This window comes from Balaenoptera borealis, assembly GCF_965194805.1.
Source record: "Balaenoptera borealis genome assembly, chromosome: 1".
In the NCBI taxonomy this organism is placed as follows: Eukaryota; Metazoa; Chordata; class Mammalia; order Artiodactyla; family Balaenopteridae; genus Balaenoptera; species Balaenoptera borealis.
Genome location: NC_138860.1, coordinates 679,686 through 699,237, shown reverse-complemented (window position 1 = coordinate 699,237; position 19,552 = coordinate 679,686). Strand labels below are relative to the sequence as shown.

Below are 19,552 nucleotides of genomic sequence, written 5' to 3'. Positions count from 1 at the left end.
TAGCTTCACATTCAGGCTCTGCCAGCCGCTGACCAGCTGTATGACCTTCTGCATATCCTTAATCTCAGACTCACAGGATTATAATAAGGATTCAATTACACAATGATCATTTAGCACAGCACCTGCTACGAGGCTGTTAACTAAAAAACTTTTTTTCTTCTCTTCCTCCTTCTCAGAATCTTTTCCAAACCCTTCCCATCTGCACCTTGTATCTCTTCTGTAGTATTAACCACACTGTGTTGTAATTATTTATCGCTGTCTTACTCTAGACGATGAGTTTTTTGGGGTCTAAGAACAGTCTTGGTCATGGTTGAATCCTCAGGACCTAGCACAGTGCTTGGCAGGTGGCAGGTCCTTAATGTTTGTATATTGAGTGGATAAGGCAGGAACCCGTGCGAGACAAGGAATGAGCTTCTGTGTGGGAAATTCTCTTTGCTGGGCTGCTTCACTGTGTGAGCCCAATAACCCTAGGCAAGATTTTCCTTTTTGGAGGTGAGGTGGCCGAGTGTGTCTCACAGAGCCCAATACACACACATACCAGCTGATCAAGACATGTCTGATGGAATTCCAGTACCACAATTTAGTGATGGTTCTACCCTAGGGAGCGTCCACAAGCCTTTCTTCCAGGGGCCCCAGGGGAAGCAGTATACAGTTCCATGCAGAAAAACAATGCCAACCTTCCTCCTGACCTGATGCATTGTTCTGTTCCAGTGTGACTAACAGAAGATCTGAAGAGGTGGCCCTGGTGTGACGCTGGGAGGGAGTGGACTGGGCCAGGCTGTTGGGGCAGGAGAAGGGCGGTCAGGACAGATGTACCTGGGGGCCAACTCTGTCCAGGCACCAACCAGTCTGGCCAGGGCTGGTGATGTCAGGTTACTTTTTAAAGGACAAGGCTTCTCTTCCAAATAGAAAGACAATACTTTGACTTATTTGCCAGGTACCTTGAAGGATAAATGCAGTGAAGAAAGGGCTAAGGGAAGGAAGGAGGGAAGGAGTGGCCAAACCAAGGACCACTGTGAGGGGTACCTGGGCTCCAAAAGCTTCCCTCTCACTTGTATCCTCCTTCCTCCACCTTAAAAGTTCTCCAGGGAGAAGTTGAGCTTCTGGCTCTGCTGAGACAGTTGCTAAGATGAGTGTGGAGTTTGGTGGCAGCTCACATTTCAGCACAGGGTACAACCGCTCAAAGGTTCTTTGGAAGACCCGGGGGAAATTCTGTGCTGGGAAACCCTTCCTCCCAAGATTCTCAGGCATGAAAAGCCTTGGAAACAAGGAGCCCAGACACAACCACCTCTTCGGTAGAACACAAGGGCCTTAGCCCCATTTATTTGCATAAGCCAGAGGTTTCTGCCACAGTAACAGTCTTAGATCATGGGGAGCCCTTTCCCTCCAGCCTCGGCAGGGCCAGAGGGAGACAGACACACGAACACGTATTTCAGATTCCTTTCTCTGAGGTCTGAAAAAACCATCTCCTCCTCTCCTGTTGCCTCTAAAAGATTAGCTTTCTAAGTCTGCACCCCCTCACCGCACACACAGTCTGCTATGGGTTAAGCACCAAATATTAAATCAAACCCATTAAACAGGTTGTTCTTTAACCACAGACACAAAGAAGGGTGTGATGCCATCAAGGGACCGGCCAGTCCTGGAACAGGTGTATATGCTCCCTGCTTTCTGACCTGTGGAAGAGTCTGCTCCTTGAGCGTGACCTGGAGACTGGGGAGCCTTCAGGGAGTGACTCGGCTTGGGCCCTCGTCCACGGCTATAAGGATGTTGTTCCCGCAGGGACCATCCAGATTCCAGCTCCGGAGAAAGACAAAAAGGCTGACACTGTTGGGAAGGGCATCTAGGGCTTATAGCATTTGAGGGCCGACTCGGGGCAAATGGCGGCAGCGGGACCAGGGCAGTGAGGGGATGCTCAGTAGGTAAATCGCATCTTTTGCGAGTAGCCCAGCTTGTCCAGGTTGGGGTGGCAGGCCAGCTGCACCATCGGGGGTGGCCCACAGAGCAGCAGCAGCATATCGTCCCCTGGGGCGGGCAGGTGCTCCTGGATCATGTCGGCAGACACAAAGCCCTTGCTGTAGGCCCAATCTGCACGGGGAGAGGAGAGAATGACACTCCAGGTCCGTGCTGGCAGCGGGGTGCAGTGCGGGGCCGGGGTGGGGTGGTGGTAGTCCAGAAAGGCTCCTGAGAGGGTACAGAGTTGTAGCGGCAGCTGGACGGGTCTCCTCAGCCTGCTTCAGCGGCACGGCCAGCCCTGCCACCCACCCGGGAAACAGGAACCGCGGGAAAGAGTCCAGGAGACCACTGTGTCCGTGAGCTCAGAGTCTGGCAGTGTCGGGCAGGGTCGGTTTCACTGAAACCAGAACCCACCAGCGGGCGAGGCCCTGATTCGGGGATGTCCAGAAATGGGGAGGGTACCTTCTGGGGGGTGATCCAGAGTGAACCAGAGCTTAAAGTGGTTGGGATGTCGGGCCTGCAGCTCTTCCAAGTCCTCCCGTAAGATTATGTCCTTTTCAGTCTGAAATGAAGAGGAGAAGCAAAGTCTTTAGGATCCTTCTCAGGTTCCTAAACATAACAACATAAAAAGTTCTCTGCTATAACAACTTTCCAACCAGGAAAGAAAAAGAAAACTGAAGTTCTAGGGAATAAGCAAGGGTTTTAGGGAGTTAGGATGAGGGGAGGGAGAGGGGAACAGCCTTTATTTACACAATATGAAGGAATAAAGACAGAATATTTAACAACGGAGACTCAAGGAGCAAGTTTCTATACTCAGGACTAGACTCCTTAAATGTTTTCTTTTTTTCTCTCCTTGTGGGCCAGAGAGGGAATTTGGCTCAGTGCTCTGTCCTCCTTATTGTGGAAGAGGACCCTCTACCCGCAGGGAGGCCTTGGGCAGAGGCTGAGCCAGACACTGGGCTAGTTTTGCCCGTTGGTACCACACCTCTCCCCACACAGTAACTCTGAAGTCCCAGGACTGAGAAAAGGAACACAACCTGGTTGGCAAAAAGCAGAAAGCACTGGGTTGGATCTTCTGGGTCTTTCAGGATAGCCTGGATCAGCTGCAGCATTGGGGTGATTCCTGCACACAGATGCCCCACGGTGAGATGCGGTGGCCACCCCCCCATCCCCGCTCCTTAGCTGCCCAACCCTTTCATCTTAATTCCACTTACTCACCCCTTCACTCTGTTTTCCTTTGTGTCCTAATTAATTCTCTACGCTCCCCCTGTGTCTTCACAGCACCTACATTTCTGGACAGATAGGCCCTTTACCCCAAACTCACTAAAATTCATATCTGGTAGGTGAATTGTGGTCATGTGCTCAAAATTCACATAAGTTTATATTGCTGAAATCCTTCTAAGGAACCAATCCAAGACTCTCTGGAAGTCCCTCGGAGGCTAAGGCTCCAGTATCACAGATGACTGCAAGTACCTACTGATTCAATGCTGAGATGCCTGGAGCCCTGGACGTGCAGGTTAAGTGCACGTGCTTTGGAACTGAGCAGAGCTGCACGCTAACCCTGCCTCTTGCCATGTGGAAACGATGCAACCTCTCTGAACCTCCGTGTTCCCATCCGTAAAATGGGAAGGCTTGTACCTATGTCATAGACACGTATAAAGAGTCTAGCACAGTGTTTAACATAGGGAAATGTCCAATGTTAATTTTCTATCTTCTCGACTGTCCTATTCTTAGCTGCTTCTCTGTTCTCACCTAAAATTTATTAGATTCATTCCATGTGAGGTCTTGGGAGAGCCCACATGATTTGTCTCTCTCATTCTGTCAGTTAAAATAGATTTTTGGGGGTTTCTACCCGATTATGATTTTGTTTTGTAGCAACTGGGGAGCCCTAGGCATTGCTGGGAATCCCCTGATTAAGTTTGGCCATGATTACCAAACCTTCTGAGGGTCACCTGGAAGCTGCTACGGCAACAGTCACAATGGTGGGAGGGAGCAGGGGACAAGCACCTGTGCCGCCGGCAATCATTCCCAGTTTCCTGGCCACTCTCGGTTCTGGTGGAGACTTTTTGTTGGGCTGAATGCTAAACATCCCTGAGAAGTCCAGTGGAGAGAGGGGTGAAAGAACAGTCAATTCAGGGAACTAAGAAAACAAATGCAGAATCGAAAATACGCCCCAGGCCAGTTCTTCAGCTGCTGTGGAATCTGATCCTGGAGCTTGGGTGTTGAGCCAGCCCTGACAACAAGACACTTGAGGGACAATGGGGCCAGGACTGTCTGTCCCACATTATGAGCTACAAGTCAGTTTAGGAACACACAGTGAGTCATAAGCTGACTCCCATAGAGGGTCACTCCCTGCTCAGGGCGACAGGCATGAGGCCAGGTGTGAATCTATTTTCCCAAGTGGCACAGAGCAGCTCCCAGGCTTGCTAATGCACCCAGCTGTTCCCACTGGAAGGGCTGAACGCATCTCTGGCTCTCTGCACAGCTCGGCCTGAGGGGCGACTCTCTGAGGGAGAGAGAGGCCCGCGTTTGCATTAGTCATCTCCAGGGCTGTCACGGTGGGTGAAAATTCACCGGAACTGATCCCTGTGTCAAGAGGGGCTGAGGAACACGCCTTTCTATAAAGTCAGGGCTGTGTTTACAGGAGGGGCAGCTGGCCCTTACCCGCGTGAGCACACACACACGGACACACAGAACCATACTGTGTGGAGAGGACGCCGGGCACCGGAGGCGTGGGAGCTAGGCCATTACCTTTCCCAGCGTAAGTGAGCAACCCACTTGGCCCCCGAAACTCCACCACGTCCCCAGTCTTCAGGCTATCCAGGTACTGAGACATCTTTCCCCCCTCAGGAAATCTGGGGTGCACACCCTTCAGGTAGACCTGATAAGACAGAATGGAAAGTACTTTGTTTGGAATGTCCCTGGTTTCTGAGACCCCTGTTGGCTGAATCTGCCTGAAGCAGGGCAGGGGTGACACACATGCTCTCTCTTCCCAGTCCACATACTTTCTTCCTGTCCACAAAGGACACGCATCTCCTCCTATCAACACATCTTGGAAGTTTCTACAGATCCCAGAGGGAGGAGGATAAGGGGCGCCTGGGGCTCCTTCCTACCTTCTTACCTTGATGACAAGATCCACATAGCCTTGGTCCTCATCGCTGGTGATGGGAGTGTACGGCCTGATGACCAGGCTGCCATCGATCCGGGCAGAGAGGTAGACATGTTTGCCTGCGGACCACGTGCAGAGCTACATAAGGGCTCCTGTGGAGGTGCTGCATTCCTGTTACCTTTCAAAATAATCTGGGAGGTTTGAGAGGACAGAAGCGTCTTGCTCCGTGCTGGGGCCCCAGTGAGCTACCAGGCAGGGAGGATTCACCCCTTTGAGCCCCCAGCTGGATCCCTCATAAACTCCCATCTGCTGAGATTCTTATCAATGACTGCCAGGATCTTAGTAGTGAGTTGAGGGTCTGGGCAATGGGGAAAAGATTAGTGCTTGCTCAGTGGGCATATGAGCAAATCCTGCAGGAAGGAGGGAGGGACTGCTGAGTGTCGAAGATATCTAGGGGCACAGAAGCCACACCCTAGTGTGGCCCAGGGCACCTCACAGCCTGGAGGATACGCAGCCTGGTGGGGAAAGGGTGATGGAGTGGGGAGGCACTAGACTGAAGCAGCGCGTTTCAGGAGACCCCAGAAGGGGGATCACCCTATTAGAGTACCAGGGAAAGGAGCCCACGCCACAGTTCTTACCCACAGGCAGCCCCAGAACGTGGTGGGCGGTGGGCAGGGCAAAGCGGAACCTCTTGGTGTTGTGGTTCACGGTCTGGAGGATGGATGACAAGCGTCTCACCAGGCAGGCCTGGTGTCGCCAACTCCCCGGGGCATCCCAACCACAGCCCAGCGGAACTCCGGTCCCCTCCGCTACTACACAACTCACTGTCTTGTCTAGCAGTCGCAGCAGGTACTTCTCATTGGGGTCCAGGAGCGTGATCCGCGGCCGGCGGGACCTCCGCACCAGGTAGGAGCCCAGAGCCAGGCCGAGCAGAGTCAGCAGCCCCACCCCCAGGGAGGCCAGCAGGACTGGGCTCTGCGGGCAGAGGGGGCAGCGTGACGGTCGCGCTGGGGAAGAGCCCAGGGCGTGGGCGGTGACGGGCCCCTACGACCTGCCCCCCGGGTGGCGACCCCGAACTCCGGCGCAGGAGCAAGCCGAGCTCAGGGGGCAGCCTGGGTGGGGTCCCCAGCCCGAGCGTGCGGTACCGGGACCCCGGCATCCAGGGCGGGTGTAAAGCCCTGCGGGGCGGGGTCGGCGGTGAGAGCCGCTGGTCCGGACCTGAGTGCCGGGAACTATAAGGGGCGGAGTCCCCTGGTGCGGGATACGGAGCGAGGGTCTCACCGGCTGCAACCCCATCATCAACAGCCGCGTCCTCCACCTCGCAGCCAGCGCCCAGATCCCACAATGCGCCGCGGGGCGGGCAGGAGGCGGGGCCTGTAGGGGCGGGGCCCGAGTGGGCGGGGCCCGGTAGGGGCGAAGTCACTCCGCGCCCCACCTCTTTCCCCCGGACTCGGCTCCCAGGTACTCCTACAAGGAGGGGCTGCAGCTCCAGATCCTCCGCAGACTTCTGTCCCTGCTACTTAGACCGCTTAGCCTCGAACAGGGAGAGAGTCCTGTCAAACGCAGAACCACACCAAGCTGGAACTGGAAATCTCCAAGTCTGCAAATTGCTTAGCAGGGAGGAATCTGGCGTTCAGAGAGAGACAGGCTCAAAGTAGAGCAGGAGGGCCTGAAACTGATCATTGTGTAGTCACGTTAGTTCTTCAAAAGGCAGACTTTCAACCAGAGGATTCACAGCCTGGCCAAGTCTCCTCAGGAATGACAGTGGCATCTTCATTTCCTGCTTCCGTGACTGGTTTTGCTCACATGGCCAGGCCCTCATGCCTTCAGGCTCATTCAGGAGCTCCTTTTGGGTCCAGATCAAGCTTCTCATCTGGATCTGGGTTCTCCAGCCCCCGGGGCCAAAGACCTGGCTTTGGGGGCAGACTGGACTGAATCAGAACCTGGACGACTTCCTCAACTTCTTTCTGACTCCTGTCTACAGATAGGTAAGTGCTATAAGACATGTAATGTGCTTAGCATGTGGCCTGTCATAGAACAAAACACTCAACAGATATCAGCTGCTACAATGACTCTCTGCAGACAGTGCTGATGCTCGGTTAGAGATTCGAGCTGAGCCCTGCTGGCAGCAGAGGCAGGGGACAGGAGGCGACAGTAACAGATGCTGAGGGCCAGGAGCCACACATCGGCCGAGATGCCCATTCCCTCTCATACCCAGTTCCCAGCCGGGTTGACGTTTGCTCTTGATTTCTCCTGAGGCCTCTCTCCCTAGCCTGTAGATGCCCATCTTCTCCTCACTGTGCGTTCACATGGTCTTCGCTGTGTGTGTCTGAGTTGGCAACCTTTTTCTGTTTGGGTCAGATGGTAAATATTTTGGTGGCATACGGTCTGTGTAGCAATTATTCTGCTTTGCTGTTGTAGCATGAAAGCAGCCATAGATAATACGTAAATGAATAAAAGTAACTACTTTCTAATAAAATTTTACTTACGAAAACAGGTAGTAGATCCTCATCCAGGATTGCCAAAATCCCTCAAATAAGCTGATACGCAGCCCCTTACAGACCCACAGAAAAGTACTCGGAGACTGTTCTGGGAGGCCATCCAGACTCTCCAGTCTGGATTTGGACACAGAGAGACACCCCCAAGTGACCCAAAGGACACTGCTCAGGTGACGAGCACTGACCTCCAGCCTGCCCACCAGAGAAGTCACCTGATTCCTGCCCAGGCCTGCACGGGGCCCCATCCGCCACCATCCAGCCATGTTCCAGGCCAGCTCAGAATGGTCTTCACCAGACTGGACAATGCGTGGTGAAGCTCCAGGCACAGAAGAGCCTCCTAATTCCAGCCTCCTGAGACAACCACCCTTCTCTGTCATGTATACATCTAAGAAAGATAAAAATTCCCACGTTCCATGCATTTTGTGTTGACCAGTAAAATGAAAGCAAAGTCTTAGGGTGAGGTTTCCATTTAAAAATTCCAATAAGGGCTTTTTCAGCTGACAAAAACCTGTTTTGCATTGGCCTGGTAATTCTTCTTTACCTTGTTATTTTGCTATGGCTCTCAGTCAGATGCTATGTATATTTTGTTCAGCTGTTCTAGTTGTCTTCACTAAGAAGTTTCAAATCACCTAGATTGCTATTATAAAAACCTTTTATATACGAGACTTGAAAAGATCTTCAAGACACAACCATTAAATGAAAATACTCAGGCTTCAATACAGTAGATTCACTACAAAATTATTAGTTAATGCAAAAAAAACTACACATTTCTATTCAGTGTAATTACAAATAAAGAAACTACAGAAGATTCTGTTACTGATGGTTTGTCTGACTATGAACACTATAAAAACTCTCCTGATTAAAAGAACTAAATATGTGACGCTGAAGGACATTGATTGTCTCTGTGTCCCATTGATTTTTCTCTTAGGTGACTTTCTGCTCGGCTTCTCCTTTGAGCAAAGTGACTGGAGGGAGAAACTTCCACAGTAGGTAAGACTTGGGTTTTGGCCTCAAATAATGTGGAGGTGACTGTTAGTTTTGCCTCTTTTAGGAATTTATATAAATGGGATCGTACAGTATGTGGTCTTTTGTATCTAGCTTCTTTTTTGCGTTATGTTTGTGAGATTTATCCGTATTGTTGTGATAGTAGTTTATTCATTTTCATTGCTGAGTAGTGTTCCGTTGTATGATTAGATCAAATGTATTTACCCGGTCTACTACTGACGTTCGTTTGGGTTGCCTCCAATTTGTGACCGTTACAAATAATGCTCCTGTATACCTTGTCATACATGTCTCCTGGGGCACAGGTACTTGGATGAGTGTTTACCTAGGAATGGGATTACCCCATCGTCAGGTGCACGATATTTGATTCAATGGATTCTGCAAACAGTTTCCTAAAGTGATTGGACCGATTTGCACTTCCACCAGTAGTGATGAGAAGTCTTGCTTTTCTACATCAGAAGTTCACAGATATTTTCTGTAAAGGGCCAGACAGTAAATAGTCTAGATTTTGTGAACTATACAGCCTCTGTCACTGCTATTCAACTCTGGCCTTGCAGCATGAAAGTGGTCCTAGACAATGTATAGACAGGTGATCATGGCTGTGCTCTGATACAGCTGTGTTTGCAAAGCAGTCGGTGGGCTGTGTTTGGTCCATGGGCCATAGTTTACCAATCCTTGTTCTCTGATACATCCTTTCCAATATGCGGTGCTTCAGTCTTTTTAATTTTAGCCATTTTAATTTTTATTTGCAGTTCCCTGAGGAGAAATGAGATGAGCTCCTTTTGAAACACTTCCTCTTTTGCAGAGTTCCTTGTTGAAGTTTTTGGCCCACTGGGTTGCCTGTCTTTTTCTCATTCATCTGTACTAGTTCTTTATACATTTCTGGGTGGACATTCTTTGTTCCATGTACTACAATACTCCTCCCACTGCGTGGCTTGCCATTTCTTTCCCTTCATGATGTTTCTTCATATGACATTAAATTCGGCCTATATTGAAGATTTCTTTCCTTATATTTTCATTGTTTTTTGTTTCTTCTAGTTTACTAAATTCTTATGATGGATGCTTACCTTTTTAATTTTCAGTCTTGTTTATTTTATAATTTATAGTCTCACTTATTTTCACTTAAGACTATAAATTTCCTTCAAGAACAGGATTAACTGCATGACCCAACTTTTCCTATTAGTAATTCCATTATGGTTCAGTTCTAAATATTTTCTAACTTCCATTGTGATTTTTCTTTAGCTTATGAATTATTTAGAAATATGTGTGTATGCCAAAAAATATGGGTTTAAAAATCTTTCTTTTTATCATTAATTTAGAAACCAGGTAGGTTAGAAGCTAACTGTATTGTTGTCAGTGAACTTGGGGTGCCACTTCAATTCTTCGGGACTTGTTGAGATGCTGCCCGGTCAATTTTCATGTATGTTCCATGTATGCCTTTAAAAAAATTATAAAGGATGCAATGTTCTATATGTGCCCATTGGGTCAAGCTGGCTGATTGTATTCCAACCTTACTAATTTTGTTTTTTGGCTGGGGAGAGTATTGTAGATCTATCAGTTACTGAGATATGTTAGAATCTCCCACTATGATGGTGAATTTAGCAATTTCTCCTTGGGTGTTTTGTTAATACTAATTTTGTCTCCTTGAGGTAAAGTCTACAGTTAAATACATTGTTTTAGCTCCCTCATCAGGTTCATCTTTCATCAAACAACCCCTAAGATATGTCTTGATCTTCTTTATCTCTGGTGATGCTTCTTTTTCTTTTCCCCTTAATGTCTGTCTTGTCGGATATCGTTTATTTTAGTTGTATTAGCCAGGTATATCTTTTTTCCATGCTGTTTCTTCCAGCTTTTCTGTTATTAGGTTTCAGGTAAGCCTCTTATAAATAGGAAAAGCTGTATATTTTTTTAAATTAAGACAATCTTTTTTAGCTAATGAGTTTGGTTCAGTTTCATCTATCAGGTAATATTTATATTTATGAATTTATGCTATTACATCAAGTATCTTCTACTTTTCTTTTTTCTCCCTCTCTTATTGCCTTTTAGGAGACCTGGTTGAGTTTTTCTTTTCTTTCTCATTACTTTTTTTTTTTTTCTCTCCCTCTCTCTGGTTTTGGCAGTAAACACTATTTCTAGCCTTTGGAATTATCCTAGAAATTTAACGTGAATATTTTTACCTAATATTTGAAGTTAATCCAATAATGATTCTTTTTTTCTTCTGGTTCTCACTATGGTGTCTTATTTCCTTGTGTGTTTTGCGATTTTTTTTTTTTTTTTACTATCAGTTTCTATTCTTTAGAACTTTGTGAGGATTCTTTGAGTCCTAAGTTCTTCAAAAGATTTGCATTTGCCTTTTCCAGGCATCTTGGGGGAAATTACCAACTTGAGTGGTGGCCAATTTAAAATATTATCTTGGCTGGAGATTTTTGAGATCACCTCGTAGTGTTGATTCAGGTGGCTGCAAATCTACACAAGGGACGGCTTGTGTTTGGGAATATCAGGGGAGATATTTTCCCCTCTAGTAGATTTTGTTTCTGTCCCGTTTAGTGGTGTGTATTTTTCCCTAGTTCTCTCTGTTGAGTGTGCAGCCCTTGCTGTTGCGGCTTTACGTGGTTGTCTCCCGTATCTTGAAATCCTAGGTTATCCTGACCTTTTCCCGTCCCTTGCACCCCGCTCGGCCCAGTGTCCCAGGCACTTGACTAATTCCCTCAGGGCAAAAGCCAGCTTCAGTCCTTATTTACCTATCTGGAGTCCTATTTTTGTTTAATTTTTTGGTCTCTGAGAATTTCTCATATTGTTTTCATTCCAGTGATACACATAACAACGGCTTTTAAGCGTTATGTGTAGCATATTTAGTTGTTTTAATCAGGAGAGTTTTTATAGGGTTCATAGTCAGACAAACCATCAGTAACAGAATCTTCTGTAGTTTCTTTATTTGTAATTACACGGAATAGAAATGTGTAGATTTTTTTTGCATTAACTAATAATTTTGTAGTGAATCTACTGTATTGAAGCCTGAGTGTTTTCATTTAATGGTTGTGTCTTGAAGATCTTTTCAAGTCGTACATAAAAGTGTTTTTATAGTAGCAATCTAGGTAATTTGAAACTTCTTAGTGAAGACAACTAGAACAGCTGAACAAAATATACATAGCATCTGACTGAGAGCCATAGCAAAATAACAAGGTAAAGAAGAATTACCAGGCCAATGCAAAACAGGTTTTTGTCAGCTGAAAAAGCCCTTATTGGAATTTTTAAATGGAAACCTCACCCTAAGACTTTGCTTTCATTTTACTGGTCAACACAAAATGCATGGAACATGGGAATTTTTATCTTTCTTAGATGTATACATGGTATCCCATGATGTTATTCTGTTTCTAATGAAATGGAAGAATAAATATCCTAGTGAGAGACAATTAGTTATATTCAAAGATTTTTTTCATAAGTTTAAATTTAGGAAATATTTCAAAACCAAAAAAACTACAAACGTCCTCATTTATGTTGTTGTTGTTTTTTAAAAATATTTATTCATTTATTTATTTGGTTGCACCAGGTCTTAGTTGTGGCAGGCAGGCTCCTTAGTTGCGGCATGCGTGTGGGATCTAGTTCCCTGATCAGGGATCGAACCCGGGCCCCCTGCATTGGGAGCGTGGAGTCTTATCCACTATGCCACCAGGGAAGTCCCCTCATTTATGTTTTTATTGGGTTCATCAATTTCAATCATCAAATTAGAGAGAATCAGAACCGATATCACATTTAATTTTAATTACTGATTTTTGTGTTATGTCCTTTGTTGATGTCATCCATGTTTGGTTCATCTTATTATTCATATTACCTTTAACAGCACTTAACCTTAAGTTTGCATCCGAATATTTGCTGAATAGATACACGAAGGAATATGTAATACCAACTCATTTTTTCAGTGGAATTAGAAGGATTTCTGTTCTAAGTTACATACAGTTTCTTCCCTCAAGAAGGTTATAGCTGCTGGTTTAGCTATTCTTAACTTTTTGAGGCAGATATGGAACATTTCAATGCTCTGATGGAAGCAAAGTATCCTCTCCTTAGAAAAATGCACATATGAATTCATATCAAATTTTGCACACAGTTCTAGGGGATTCACAACTACTTGAAATGTCTATTCCTGAATCCCAGCTAAGCAAACTTTCCTCCAGCAAGGTCTTAACCTTGACACATTGGAGGTTTGGGTCTTCCTGTGGTCTAAATGTGTCCCCACAGAATTCATACATTGAAACCCTAACCCCCTAGTTGATGGTATTAGAAGGTGGAGCCTTTGGGAGGTGATTAGGGCTTGAGGGAGGAGCCCTTGTGAGTGGGATTTCTGCCCTCATAAAAACGAGAGAGCCCTCTCACCCCCTTGTGAGGTACACACGTGAGGACGCAGCAGAAAGACGGCCATCTATGAACCAGGATGTGAGCTCTCCCCAGACACTGAATCTGCCAGCACCTTGATCTTGGACTCCCAGCCTCCAGAACGGTGAGAAATAAAGTTCTGTTGTTTACGAGCCACCCAGACTGTGGCATTCTGTTATAAGAGCCCGAACAGACTGACAGGTGTGTCAATGTGAGGCAAAGGCAGTCCCACCTCCATGATCATGGTGCTGTCAAGACTGTGGCAGTTCCAGATAGGGCAGCAGCTCCTTCCTGCAAAGACCCTAGGATGTTATACTTGTGTGTAGATAAAAATCAAGGCAGTTCACAGTGACTCCTTCCCTCTCACTGGCCCTTGGGAGGTGGAAGTGTATTGTCTTGTTTGTGCCCCTCATCAGACTGTGTCCGCTCTCTTAAGCAGCCTACAAAAACCAGAATTAGGGTGACCATACATCTCGGCTTGCCTGGGACCATCCTGGTTTATATCTGTTGTCTAGTGTCGTTTCGAATAGTGCTTCTTTTTGCTCTCACTCTCAAGAGTGTCCCAGTTAGAACAACAAATCACGTGGTCACCCAACTCAGAGTGAGCAGGCCTCCATCAATTTCTAGCTTTATTTCCTGCCAACCACGTAGATTCCATTCACCAGCCCCGTCCTTCCCGGATTGGCGGTGTGCTGGCTAACTCTCCTCTTCCTCATCCTCGGTGATCCAGGCTTTGACCTGCCTGATGAGGAGCCAGGACTCTTGAGGTGCTAGCACCAGCAGCCGTATGCAACTCAGCTCCTCCACGGAACCTTCCTCATAAGACACCATCTGGTCCAAATGTCCTGCCACCATTGGACCTAGCAGCATGTAGCGAGCACAGCCTTTGAAATCCTCCAAGGGGCCATAGCCCAGTTCCACTTGCCCTTGCTCCAGCTTGTACTGCCTTTGTTTGCCAGACCCTGTCAGCACCTCTATCCGGATGACTTTCTGTGGCTTCTCCAGGACCACTGTCAGGTGGTTGCCTTTGACAGGACTGAGGGTGGCGAAGCTCTCCTTGTTCAGAGTGTAGGCGTACTGGGGGACATCGTTCAGCACCGTCACCATGTCCGTGCAGACACTGGCGGTGACGTTGTCTCGTTCACCAAAGACCTTTCCCTTCTCTGCAGGAAAGCACGTGTTCTCGAGCACAGAATCATTGCCCATGTGGTAGAAGGCTGAGGCACCGAAACGAACTGGAACGTTCTGGGCCAGGAGAAGATGGAATTCAGAGAGAAGCAAGTGAGTAGGAGTGTCCTTGTGGAAAAGGAGGAAGAAAGAGGTCAAGCGGGGGAGATCGCTGGAGTGGGAAACTTTCCCAGAGAAGCTCAGGCTGGAGAACTCCAGGGTCACCCAAGGCAGCTCTTTCCAGGCTGACAGTGCCCAGTAGACAGTAGAGATAAACCTGGGGACACAGTGAACCCAGTCTTCCAGCATCAGAAAGTTTTCGGAGAGGTTCGCAGCGAAGTGCATGAGGAGGGCGTAGTCCGCCTTCTGCCTGGAGTACGGGGCCTCGCAGGGGGAGGAGTGGCTGGCGTTGTGCAGACCACCCGGGACAGGGGGGCCGCCGAGCCGGCCACGGACCGCGAGCAGCTGCTGGGCCTCAGTGTGCGCTCGGAAGAGGTCGGAGATATTGGCCGCCGTCTGGCTGAGCCATTCAGGGTCAGAGTCGGACAGGGAGGCCAGCACCACGATGCACTCTGGCTCGGGTCCCGAGGACGCCTGGAACAGGGGCCGCAGGGTGTTCCGGAGGCGGCTCCCGTGGGGCTGCTGCGCTGAGGAGACGCCCACCGTCAGCAGCTCTGGGGGGGTGGAGGGGCCGTCCACACTTCGAGAGGGTGGGGAGGCCCCGGCTCTGTCCCCACACGGCTGCCCCTTACGGTCAACACCCAATACCCGAGACAAGCTCACACGTCCTCTCCCCGGGGCAGTTGACCTCTGGACAGAAGCAGGGACGTGGTTTTATCTCATCACTGCCGTGAAAGGCTGTTGGGGGGTCCTTATGAAGGACAAGCCTCCCTCTGAGGGGAGAGGCTGCCAGGTGCCAAAGGAGAGTTTGCTGGCCTTGACCTCAGAGTTCTCTCAGTGGCCATGGATCAACCAGACCTGGGCTGGAGGCTCTCCAGGGACCCGGGTAGACCTGGAGCCCAGGGGTCCACACCACCACCCTCCGCCCCCTCTGTCCAGGCTTCCCCGCGCTGCCCCCGTGGGGGTCCTCTCCCAGCCGGTCCCCCTTCCTTGAGGGGCCTGTCCCGCGGGGGCCCTGCCTCAGAGCACCCTCCCCTTCCACCCACCTTCCTCTCCCTGCCTGGAATATGTACCTCGTCTACCTTCTGCCAGTCTGACCAATGCCTGCCTGCCACTTCTCACTCTTTTCCCGGGGAGGGGCTCCAGCCAGGAATTTGTACTTGGCATGTCGGAGCAAAGGGGAAGTTTTCTGCATGTCCTTGAAGGCCTCCAGACGGTTCTTGATTTCGGAGCCGATTTGCTCCTGGTTGAGCTGCCCCAGTATTTTCTTCTTTTCCTCCTGCTTAGAGGAAGATAAGCATCACCCCTGAGCTTTTTCCTTAGATCCCTGGAGTCAACTGAGGGTCAGGTTCCCCTTTCAGGACAGGCCAGGCAAGCCCCTGGATGCGGTCAACCACTATCCCCCCCTCATCACGGGAACATGCAGGGCTTTCTTAAAGGGGTGCTGGGCCCTGGAGTCAGGGGAGGGGCCCCCAGTTCTGTGCGGAATGCCTGCGGGAAGGTCCCGGGCTTATGTTGAGTGAGGACTTGTCGGCCCGCACCGGGGCCCACATCTCCCTCTACTCCACTCTCGGGCTGGCAGATGTCATCTAACTCGGTGCAGACTGTGCTGGGCTGTGGGACAGACACTGAAGGCAGTGCCTGGCCCAGTCCTCAGCTCTAAAGGCCTTTCTTTCGCCCAGTTCTGACCACACACACATTTCTGAACCACCTTCCCACACCTGCCTTATGCTAAGCTCTGGCTGGTCTGAGAAGGATCCTCTGGTCCCGAGCTTCCATGCCGACTTCATACGCAAACACGTGAAGGGGTCACGGTTGCATCTGATGCCAGAAGGCAAGCACAACCTGCATTTACGTTTTGCAGATGAATTCAGCAAGTTAGCGGAAGACTTCCTACAGTGACAGTGTACCCAAGGACATGTGACCTGTGAATCCCGAGCCTGGGGCTTGAGCCTGGTGCTGCCTTTGAAACCCGCCTGCGGGTCACCCCCCAGTTCACCTGCCTTCCCAGGCTCCCCGTGCCTCCCCACAAACTGCTCCTAATCCAACAGCAATAATGACATATTATAAGCATCCTCTAGCTTTCATAGCTACAAAAATTTCAGAAATTTCAGAGAAGCGTGGGCTCTAGGACCCGCGTGACCTGTGCCGGGCCGGTGTCCTCCACAGGCAGGTGGTGTATTATACATTGGGGAGGAGTTACTTCGGGGCCCTGAGTGCCTGTCCCTGTGTGAGGACGGGAGGGATGACGACTCCGGCTCTGGAGAGGGACACCCCCGAGCCCCCCACCCGCCCCCCACAGGTGTCCTGGCAGCTCTCTGCCCTCCCTCCCTCCTCACCTTTACTCAAACCTTATACGTATTTCAAGGCTGGTCCAACATTTATCTTTTCTCTGACCCTATCCTGATTTTTTCAAGAGCTTTCTTCTTAGAACTTCCACAGTGATTTTAGAGTGTTTGCATAACTGGAGAAACTTCCCCCCCACTGAAGGATTGACAAGTGGTCCAAGCTCAGCCTCAGGGACTCACCAACAATAAACTGTACTTAAGATGCTCTTCATTTTTCTCTTGGAGGAAGAAGCTCAGGAGAATCAAGGTCACGGCAACTGTGATGTATTTCCACAGGCAGTGATGCGTGCTGCCGGGGCCCCGAGCAGCTCTGCAGGGACGTGGCAGGTGTGGTGCTGCGTCCTCTGCTCCCACTTCCTTCCCCCCTCCTCCCCGACGCCACTGCCAAACGACTTCCCTAGCCTTTCCCACCGACGTCGACCTCCCCCCTGCGTGTAGCCCCCTCAGGGAAGACAAAGGCCAGGAAGGTTGGTTCTGTTCGGCCTCCACCTTCCTCACCTCCCGTCTGGGCTTCCAGGTGAGACTGGAGCAGCTTCTGTCACTTACCCACTCTTGGAGCAGAGACCCAGCCAGAAGGATGTATCACCAAGAAGAGGAAAGCAAGGGTTCGGTATTAATCAACCTCAGACCTTAAACTCAAGCCAGAGTCTCCACTTGGGTGTTACTGGCCACTAAATTGGGTCTTGTCTGTTGGTTCCCACTTACTTTTGTGTCTGATCCTTCCCAGGATTATGGTTGGCAGATTATGAGGTTATGAATCAAGTCAGAGAAACAAAGGGAAACTAGTTAGTATGTGTCTCTCTCCCACCCTGGACTGGTCAGAAGGACGGAAACCTAAAAATGGCTGGAAATTCCTAATCATGTGACGTCTTGACAGGGTTTAGAGTGTTACCTCCGTTGGAGTTTTTTGTCTAAAATGTGGCTTGAGGGTTTATCAGAGAGCAGGGATTTCTATGAAATCAAGGAGAAAAAACTTTAACGCTGCAGGATGGGGGCCCAGAGGGCTCTTCTGAGGCGGCTGAACCTGGGCATCCTCCCAGGAGACCCTGCTTGACAACCATTGTTCACCTTGAATGGGGGCTGCTCAGCACCCCAGCTTCACAGCAAGCACCTGCTTCTGGGTAGAGGGGGATCACGTTTGAAAGCCAGCTTTCCAGGCTTTCATCGCAAACCCAGAAGTTTGGAAATTAACTGTGAGTTTGAATCAAATGGACGAGGTGGGTATTGAACGACCCCTCCCGTTCCTGGAGGGCTCCCAGCTGGCCCCTCCCTCCTGGGCTGCGGTCACGCCTGGCTGCCTGCGGGGTCTCTAAGTCACCACAAATAGGACCTCAAATCTCCAGTTCTCCCTGGGGCCCAGAACTGCCCAGGTGGCCTCTGAAGTTTCCTTGTCTTCTCCTTCTCTGTCCTTTTTCATTACTAAGAATATATTTTAGCTCTTTCTGCTCTCCCCTCCCCACGCTAACATGCTTGGCTAGGCACTAGGCAAAATGTAGATTTGGGGAGGGAGACGCAAGAGGGAGGAGATATGGGGATGTATGTGTACGTATAACTGATTCACTTTGTTATACAGCAGAAACTAACACACCACTGTGAAGCAATTATACTCCAATAAAGATGTTAAAAAAATGTAGATTTGGCCTTTTACTGAGAAAATAAGATAATGAGATGACATCATCTCTTGATGTATCAATATTTAGTTTTGTTTAAGGTGTTCAGAATAATAACTTTACTTACATATATTGCAAAATGATTACCACCATAAGTTAACATTCATCTCCTCATATAGATATACAAAAAAAAGAAAAAAATTTCCTTGTGATGAGAAGTTTAAAAAAAAATTTATTCATTTATTTTTATTTATTTGGCTGCGCCGGGTCTTAGTTGTGGCATGCGGGATCTTTCAGTTGCAGCGTGCGGGCTCTGAGTTGCGGCATGCGTGATCTAGGGATCGAACCCAGGCCCCCTGCATTGGGAGCGTGGAGTCTTAGCCACTGGACCACCCGGGAAGTCCCGTGATGAGAATTTTTAAGATTTACTCTCTCAGTAACTTTCAAATATACTATACAGAGAGTTTACTACAGTCCCCACGCTGTACATCACATTCCCAGGACTTATTTATCTTATAGCTGGAAGTTTGTACCTTTTGATCACCTTCCTCCAATCCGTTCTCCCTCCCCCACCGCCTCTGGTAACCACAAGTCCGATCGCTTCTGTGACTGTTATTTATTTATTTCTAGATTTCACACACATGTGAGATCGTACAGAATTTGTTTTTCTCTGTCTATTTCATTTAATATAGTGCCCTCAAGGTGCCCTCTGTCCTTGTCACAAATGGCAGAATTTCCTTCTTTTTATGGCCAAATAGTATTCCATTGTACGTATGTATGTATGTATCTATCTATTTATCTATTTCTTTAGCACATTTTCGTTATCCATAATAGTGTTGTTTTGACAAGGCCATCTACCTAAAAACTGTAGCCTTCTAACAGGGCATAACTTTTTTTTTTAAAATTTATTTTATTTATTTATGGCTGTGTTGGGTCTTCGCCTCTGTGCGAGGGCTTTCTCTAGTTGTGGCAAGCGGGGGCCACTCTTCATCGCGGTGCGTGGGCCTCTCATTATCGCGGCCTCTCTTGTTGTGGGGCACAGGCTCCAGATGCGCAGGCTCAGTAATTGTGGCTCACGGGCCCAGTTGCTCCGCGGCATGTGGGATCTTCCCAGACCAGGGCTCGAACCCACATCCCCTGCATCGGCAGGCAGACTCCCAACCACTGCGCCACCAGGAAAGCCCAGGGCATAACTTTTTGAACTAAAAACTTTTCTCCTCCCCCTCTCTTCCCCACTTTGAATCTTCTTCCAATTTTTGCTCTTTTTCCCCCTCCCTCTTTCTCCTCTGGGAACCAAAAAACAAAAAATCAAACAAACAAAAACTATTCAAAGTTTTGTATTGAAGTTAGGATGGTTAGAGAAGATCTAAAACA

The 19,552-nt window shown here is 48.7% G+C and overlaps 2 protein-coding genes and 1 long non-coding RNA gene across 7 annotated transcripts; 1 reads left to right on the top strand and 2 right to left on the bottom strand.

Moving 5' to 3' along the window:
• Positions 1–1,291: 1,291 nt before the first annotated feature.
• CYB5R1 (cytochrome b5 reductase 1) lies at positions 1,292–6,470 on the bottom strand. 5 transcript variants are annotated; one of them, XM_082398125.1, is made up of 9 exons: positions 6,344–6,470; positions 5,888–6,037; positions 5,701–5,773; positions 5,075–5,181; positions 4,705–4,834; positions 3,961–4,044; positions 2,991–3,076; positions 2,416–2,515; positions 1,292–2,181 (listed from the first exon to the last, which is right to left on the bottom strand). In XM_082398125.1, the coding sequence occupies exons 1-9, from the start codon at positions 6,359–6,361 to the stop codon at positions 1,913–1,915; spliced, it is 1,017 nt and encodes a 338-aa protein (XP_082254251.1). In that variant the 5' UTR covers positions 6,362–6,470; the 3' UTR covers positions 1,292–1,912. The 5 variants fall into 5 exon arrangements, 4 of the variants coding, with proteins under 4 accessions (XP_082254251.1, XP_082254253.1, XP_082254254.1 ...); XM_082398127.1 differs by having other exon boundaries at positions 1,292–2,085; positions 6,344–6,467; XM_082398128.1 differs by having other exon boundaries at positions 6,281–6,433.
• Positions 6,471–6,475: 5 nt separating this feature from the next.
• On the top strand, positions 6,476–18,201 carry LOC309631608. The gene is made up of 4 exons (XR_014246401.1): positions 6,476–7,050; positions 8,489–8,550; positions 14,103–14,214; positions 16,794–18,201. It is a non-coding gene; the product is annotated as an uncharacterized lncRNA (long non-coding RNA).
• LOC309631605 (alpha-1,6-mannosyl-glycoprotein 4-beta-N-acetylglucosaminyltransferase-like) lies at positions 13,064–15,502 on the bottom strand. The gene is made up of 2 exons (XM_082398172.1): positions 15,343–15,502; positions 13,064–14,774 (listed from the first exon to the last, which is right to left on the bottom strand). Exons 1-2 carry the CDS (start codon positions 15,413–15,415, stop codon positions 13,630–13,632), a joined length of 1,218 nt encoding a protein of 405 aa, XP_082254298.1. The 5' UTR covers positions 15,416–15,502; the 3' UTR covers positions 13,064–13,629.
• Positions 18,202–19,552: the final 1,351 nt, after the last annotated feature.

Bases quoted from the DNA above. Each gene is read 5' to 3' on its own strand.
- LOC309631605 (XM_082398172.1), bottom strand. From the start codon at position 15,415: ATGCAGAAAACTTCCCCTTTGCTCCGACATGCCAAGTACAAATTCCTG. The intron at 14,775-15,342 runs GTGAGAAGTGGC...CCACCCCCCCAG, and splicing joins AGCCCCTCCCCGGGAAAAGA to AGCTGCTGACGGTGGGCGTC.
- CYB5R1 (XM_082398128.1), bottom strand. From the start codon at position 6,361: ATGATGGGGTTGCAGCCGGTGAGACCCTCGCTCCGTATCCCGCACCAG. The intron at 6,038-6,280 runs GTCCGGACCAGC...CTCTGCCCGCAG, and splicing joins TTATAGTTCCCGGCACTCAG to AGCCCAGTCCTGCTGGCCTC. The intron at 4,835-5,074 runs GTAAGAAGGTAG...CTGTCTTATCAG, and splicing joins ATGTGGATCTTGTCATCAAG to GTCTACCTGAAGGGTGTGCA.